Raw genomic sequence first — 7,094 nt, forward strand, 5'->3', positions numbered from 1 at the left:
GGCCGGGTACGGGCGGCCTCCGCGGGTATCCGGCGCTTTGAAATAATGCAAGACAATCGACTTATTTCTGTCGCGCTTTCACAACAGCTGCAGCTGATGTCATGGCAGGTCTCAAATCGAGGTCACCTATCCAGTTTTAGATATTGCAGCAGAAAAAAAAAAACAAAAACATAAAAGACATCCAAAATAGAGTACACACTTGTTACATACCTTGGTTCAGATTTGGTCAGGTCAGGAAATGGACAAAAAGAACGGCCAGACTGACATTTAATAGCATCACCAGAGCAACCAAGATCGAGTCGGGACCCTGGAGAGAAATTGACATTTGACTTGATGACAACGGAATGCAACGTCTGCCTTCATTATTCACAATGACGCTCTTCATATGGTTGGATGTTTAACATTTTGCGCGTTGCCTTCCCATGCACTCCTTCCCAAAACACGGTCGCGATGCCGTTGCCGGCATTCCCCCAAATTCTCGGAGCAATGGATTTCATTTGGGGCAAATCCTGGTTTCTCTCTTCCAAAATCCTTTTGCGCTCGCGGTGCGCGTCCAAATTCTCAAAGGTTGAAACCACGGAAGCCAGCGAAGGCTCCTTGGCCTCTGCGCGTGCTCAACGGTGAGAGAGATTTCAAGACAGATTTGTCCGGAGCAAATCCCTTCGGGGCAAGCATTTGGCGGCCACCGGTTGAGGTTTTCCATCGCTCGCGTCACGCTAAACACTTACCGACTCCGCCCGGACCATTTCGGGACCGATTTCCACACTCGCTTTCTTGGTTTCCGCAAAACTCTTTGGCTTGTTGGAGTCTGCCGCTTTTGGCCCAGAGGACTCCGCTGGAGCTTTGGCGTTCTCTTTTGGCGGGAGCGGCGAAGGGCCGGCGACGGCCGAGACTTTTGGAGCCGGTGCCCACGCCGGCTTGGCGGGGGGTGGCAAGCGCGCGAGGCTCGACGGGTGAAAATCATCGCCTGCGTCAAGCGGTTCTTCGGGCGGCAGGGTCTTGACATCCTTGACATAGTAACCGTGGTATTGGCAGTGGATTTGTCCGTTGGGAGCGGAACGGCTATTTGGCACGGGGGCCTGAACAGAGCAAGATTCCGCACGTTGCCTCGCTTCCTGCCCGAGAGAGAGATTCCATGCTGCCTTTGCAATGCCTGGTTCACAAAAAAAAAAAAAAAGAAGAGGAAAGTCACATGTGTCCTGGATGGGCCGAACCAGAAACAAATGGCCGACAAACCAAGTCAGCGAGCTATTTATTTACCGTATTGGCCCGGATATAAGACGGTGTTTTTTGCATTGAAATAAGACTGAAAAAGTGGGGGTCGTCTTATATTCGGGGTCTAGACATTATACCCATTCACGACGCTAGATGGCGCCAGATACCATTGAGGCGAATGCTGAACTTGACTTCCCAGGCCAAAGCGAAGCCCTGTCACGAAGAATAAAAATAAAAATAGCGGTCGCACGAAGAAGAAAAATAAAAAATAGCGGTAAGAAAGAAAAGTGAAGAAAATAATAGAAGAGATAACAGAAAATGGAGAAACGTAGCGACAATCTGGAGAAAAGTGGGTCGAAGATCGGCCAGGTTAACCGGCAGCTGAGGAGAAGTTATGATGTAATTTACATTTCAAAAAACAGAAGCTATTCAGTTATGAATGTGATTGCACTTTAGTTTACATATTTAAATCTTCAGATATTAAGATTTGAATGAGGCAAAATAACATGCTTTTTTTCTCAAATATATTGTTATAATCATTTGTTTCAGATGTACTGAAATTATTTTCTGTATGAAAATTAATTTGGTGTTCAAAAAGTCTTTTTTCAAACTTGAGTCTTGAAAAAGAGGGGGTCGTCTTATAATCAGGGCCGTCTTATAGTCGGGCCAAGACGGTATTCATTTGTTTTATGACGTCGACTTCCCGGCCTGTATTTTTGTAAGCAGAACAAGTCTCGTGCTCTCCGTTGACCTTTTGTTTGAGAAACGCTACAAAGCATGTGAGAACGGGAAGGGCCGGCGTTTTGGCCGGAGTTTGTCCCGGCTTTGCTTGCTTGTGCCGCCCACACATGTGCACGTAAAAAAAAAAAACACAAACCAAAAACAACTTTCAACAGAGTCACGCCAAGCACGTGTGCTTTTATGTTGAGTTGCCAAAGACAGCGACTCCCAGCCTGTTGGGCGAAAAAAAAAAAAAACAATGCCAAAACCGCTACCTTGATTGAAGGGTTCCGCCGTTGAGGTTTTGCCGCCTTTCCCAGGAGGCTTTGACGGCCCGCCGGCGCCGAAGCCCGTCGCCGTCGTCTTCATGCCGGTTGGTGAGGCACTGGGGCTGGGGGCCGGGCTCTGGCGAGGAGAATGCGTTGGGGTCGTGCCTTTGCGATAGAAATGAGGGCTACTCGGCGGCGTTTTTTGCAGCTGACACTCCTCGAGGACGTCCTTCGCCTCCGCCGCCACGATGGATTTCTGCCGGATGTAGTCCGGGCCTGGAAAACGGGACCCAGGACGACATCGTACAAGCTATCCCAAATAGAAGCCCGTTTTAGGTTTTATGCTGTGCAAATCTGGACAAATACGTGCTGAGGGCATGTACACACACACACACACACACACACACACACACACACACACACACACACACACAAGATGGAGAGGTCGACAGAGAAAACAACACGTCTAGTCAAGCAAACACATGGATCAAGAAAAGCCAGCGAGTGCGTTGGCGATGCGCAGGGGGAAAAAGCCTCTCGTCTTTCGCCATGCAACGCCGGCGCCAATGCCGTCGCTACCTGGCTGGTGGAAACTCGGCGAGAGATCTCTGGCCAGGGCTCTGGCGATATCAGAGTCTCGGCTCGCCGATTGCGCGGCCCGATCCGCCGCCTCCGCTTTGGCCCGAGTGTGAGACGTCCTGGAAAAATCCAAAAGGACAGACGGTGAGGCCATTCCGCCGGACATCTTTTGCAAATTGCGCGCCCCAAATCATCCCTTCGCAAAACGCGCTCGACGTTCAAACTCTCGTCGACGGTGACGGCGAGGGCCGCCGCCGCCGGCGACTCCCTCTGCGGTCAACCTCGCGCGATAAATTGTGATCGCGAGGAGGCGCAACGGTCGCGCTTGGTATCGGCGGAGATGCGAGCGTACCTGGAGATGGCGATCTCCACTTTGGTTCGGGCGACGGCAGCGGCTCTGGCCGCTCCTTCCATGGCGCGGTCCACCTTCCGTTTGGTCTTGGCGTCCTTCAGGGGGATGAATTGCTTGCGGATCCCTCGGGCCAGGACGTTGTTTTTGTACTTGCCTTCTTCTGCAGCGCCGCCGGGAAAGACGGTGGCGCCGTAGCCGTGGCGCTTGTTGTTCAACCATTCGCCTTGATACTTCAGGCCGTCGGAGCGCTCGGAGACGCCCAAGCCGTTGCGCTTGTCGTTCTTCCACTCGCCCGCGTACGACTCGGTGACGGCGGCGTCCACGTCGTCCTCCGGGGTCCAGTCATCCTCGGCCGGGTCGCCGTCTCCAAAGCTGCCGGTGGAATTGCCGTCGCTCGAGCTGATCCCGCTCAGGGCGGTTTCGCTCGGCGCCGAGCTGCGCTTGCTGGAGACGGAGGAGCGGGACTCCGATTTGCGCAATCGCTGCAGGCTGCCAAAAAGAGAGCCGCGGCGGAAGAGACCTCGCTTTTTCTCGCCGGCTTCTCCGTCCGAAGGGAAGTTGAGCACGAAGCCGCCGCGCGTGCCGGCAGGGCCGTCGGACGCGGCGCCCGCTAAAAGCGCGCCGTTGCTCCCCTCGCTACGCAGGGAGCCCAGCGAGGTTCGAAGCGGGGAGCGGATGAGCGAAGCCACGCCGTACGGGACACTCTGACGCACGCCGTAGCCGTGGCGCATCCCGCCGCTCCACTGACCTTGATATGTTCCTGCGGCGACGACAGAGACACGAAAGCACAAGGTAAAGAAACAAAACACGTCACGGAGAAACGCCGGCAGTGTGGCAAATTGGGCGGAATTTGCAGGAAGCGTGCGGCCTCGAAGAAAGTCACGAGAAATAAAGTCCCCAAAAGCTCAAACGGGCTTCATTTCGTACAGCGGGACCATGAAGACGACTCAGACGCAGCGGCAAGGCGCAGAATTCTCGTCTTCTGATGTGGTCCCGAGAGAAACGGTGAAATCGTCTGCCCGTCGATTAGCGGCTAAGCGGCTGGAAACGCACACCCAGCAAATGACCTTTGAACTCTCACGTGCAATTCAACAGGTGGCGAAGAAATGAGCTCGGCCACAAAAGCGCACCGGTCTCACAGTGCGTTTTCCTGAGACGTCAGTCAAACTTGACGAGAATCGAGAAATAACCTTTCCCGCAGAAGGGCCTCGGAGAGCTTTGGCCTCGGACCTCGGCCCCGTCGGCGTGAGCTGGAGAATGTGAAAAGGTGCTATTTTAAAAGATGGAAAGTAACTCGAGTCACTCGCAAGTCTTTGGGCTGGCCAAAGATATCTCGGCGCAGCAATCTTGTTCAAGGGACTGCGCGACCCGGCGACTGACTGGCGGAGCTCGAACGATTCGCCATCGGGTTAACGTCAAACGTGTACATGAGCAAGAAATACTCGACCTGTCGGGTTATCGGATGGAGGTCAGCCAACGACGAAGCTCAAAGCGTATGGTGCCAAGCATCAGCTGTTCTCCACACACGGCCTAGAAATGAAAGCGGTGGCTGCCCGGCTCGGTTCTAATCGGGAGGCGGTCGTGGATTCAATCAGAAATAATCCAAGATATTGCAAACCCAGTTGCCCCCGACGCCGCGTCAGCAGCTGGTAAAGGAGGCAACAATATTCCCTCGTCGCTCGACGGGCACGATGCTGTCCAAGTAAAAGGCCTTGGACTCCTTTTCCAGGTTTTTCGGACACGTTTGAACACCTCAAGTGATCCCGCAAGTCTTCCCGAGTGTCCTCGTATGGGAAATGGCGCGAATCATTTCGTTTTCCCGTTCAGTGAATTTCCCCGCGCACGCTCGGGAACGCTTTCTCCGGATCGTATGCGAGCCGTCCGCCTCGACCCGGGATCGCACGCGGAGTTACCTCCGTCGGAGTAGGTCTCGACGCCGTAGCCGTCCTGCAGCCCGTTGCTCCAGGTGCCCTCGTACCTGGCCGGCGTACTCAGGCTCTGGCGGACGCCGTAGCGCCCCTTGAGGCCGCGCGTCCACTCCCCCCGGTACAGCCACTTGCCCTTGGTCTCCGCGCCGAGTCCGTGGCGTTTGCCCTGCGCCCAGTCGCCTCGGTACACGTTGCCGCTGGGCCAGGTGTACACGCCGACCGCCTCGAAGCCGCCGGACCACGAGCCCGAATATTCGCCCCGGCCCTCGGATCCGGTGCACACGCCCTGGCCGTGAGCTTTGCCGTCCTCCCAGCCTCCGCAGTAGGTGCCCCCATCGTCGAAGTCGAAGCGGCCGCCCGTCATTCGGAAACAGAGTCCCAAGTGGAGCGCGCGCTCCCGCAACTTACTTCGGCGCTCGAACTCTCAGTGGGGGCGGCGGGGGAGGGGGAGGGGGAACGCCGACGCGGGGCGGCCGGGGGCATCGGCGGCAACGGGACGTGGCACTGTGACGGGCGGCGCGCCGACGGCGAGCGTCACTCCGCCGTTGAGAGACGGGACCGGATGGTCCAGCCGCTTGGGAGGCGAGCGCCTCGAGCGCGACGCTCTCCGAAGGGTGATGGCATGAGTTTCCTTTGCGGCTTTTCAAAATAAAACGGGCGTCGACCGCTGACTGAAGGTTTCACCAAATCCTATCGATACCGAGGCGTTTTCCAAGAGAGGGTTGGGACCCGGGGGGGCGCAATAAAACAGAAGCTTTACACGCTTTGTTGCTGTCGGCCCAAAGAGATTTTGTTATTCAAGCGCCCGGAGTTTCTATTGCAAATGTGTGGACGGGGGATTTTAATGTTGAACTTGCTCAGACTCGTCCTGCTCTAGTCGAGGGTCGTTAACTTTGCGGGAGTTTTTTTTTTCTAAATTTAGAGACAGCGACACCTGTTGTTGCTGTTGAAACGCCACATGTATAGCCAGCCGCCAGTGAATCGTCGTTTCTTTTAAGGTGGAAACGTTTCAGTCAACGTCTCCCAATGGCAAGGACAAGATATTTGAGTAAGCGATTCGAACTCACCAGAAAGGAAAGTCGCAGCTTGAAAAGAAAAAAAGGAGAAATTAGGCACTTTTTGGAAAAGAAGGGGGGATAAAGGTCGCTAAAGTCTAGCAACCAAGTGGGAAGTCAACTGACTGCATTTAGCCCATAGGTGTCCAAATCGGAGGGCCACTATCCCGCATGATTGAGATGTTTCTTTCCATCCTTCCACACACCTTGGCTGCTGGGCTGAACTTGGTCGCGCTGCTTACTTGGGGAAAGAGATTGAAGATTGAACGAACTCATCCGGATTGGACGCGTGTGTGACCCTTCAAGCCATTGTATGGGTGCAAACACTTACGAGCGCAGTGAGAAGGAAATTCGACCGGATCATTCTCGGTGTACCGCAAATCTTCCGTCGGAAAAGGAAAGACGCGTGTATCGTTCGGCTATGATTCGGACCGTAGCAGGTGGATGTTTTCCAGCTTTTTGTTTAACTTTAAGCATCGATTTTGGAGAGCAGATTCAACACACACAAACGGAAGACTTGGGTGTCTATATTTCGGGGGAACGTAAAACGGATAACATTTTGAGAGATTTAAAAAAGAATCATTTGAAGTTATTTGCTCCCGGCTTGGTCCAATTCAATCGAAAGTGAAGTGTCGCGTGCCCGCCTCTGCGGGGCTGCTGGCTTCGCTCACCTCGCTTGAAATCTGCCGCGCCTTCGAGTTGTGCTCTTGCATCTGAAACACACGATGGCGCCAATTAGCTAGCTGGCGCTCAAACGCAAAGGCGGCGTGTGGAAAAATGGAGGGAGGGGGGTCAGCGAAGCCAGCAGACGACTCACGTGTACAACCGGCACCCCTTTCAAAGCTGTCGCGTGCTTCCAAATGCGCTCAAAACGTGTCGACGTTTTGAACCGCTCGACTTGGAAGGGCCAGTCAGAGATGTCATCAAATATGAAGGCACAAAGGGCCCAAATGAGCAAATGGCTGGTACACAATCA

At 54.3% G+C, this 7,094-nt stretch overlaps 1 protein-coding gene across 1 annotated transcript in view; it reads right to left on the reverse strand.

The window, feature by feature from the left end:
* Positions 1-5,650, reverse strand: part of LOC109524124 (junctophilin-1-like) — a 6,279-nt gene extending 629 nt beyond the window's left edge. Inside the window, exons 1-6 of the mRNA XM_019883744.1 lie at positions 5,049-5,650; positions 3,136-3,895; positions 2,784-2,902; positions 2,211-2,480; positions 729-1,153; positions 211-307 (exon numbers count right to left, since the gene is read on the reverse strand). Coding sequence (XP_019739303.1) covers positions 227-307; positions 729-1,153; positions 2,211-2,480; positions 2,784-2,902; positions 3,136-3,895; positions 5,049-5,427 — 2,034 coding nt within the window. The 5' untranslated portion in view covers positions 5,428-5,650 and the 3' untranslated portion in view covers positions 211-226. The remainder of the gene's footprint in view (positions 1-210; positions 308-728; positions 1,154-2,210; positions 2,481-2,783; positions 2,903-3,135; positions 3,896-5,048) is intronic.
* Positions 5,651-7,094: the final 1,444 nt, after the last annotated feature.

The sequence above is a fragment of the Hippocampus comes genome, unplaced genomic scaffold (assembly GCF_001891065.2).
Source record: "Hippocampus comes isolate QL1 unplaced genomic scaffold, H_comes_QL1_v1.1 scaffold159, whole genome shotgun sequence".
NCBI classification, from domain to species: domain Eukaryota; kingdom Metazoa; phylum Chordata; class Actinopteri; order Syngnathiformes; family Syngnathidae; genus Hippocampus; species Hippocampus comes.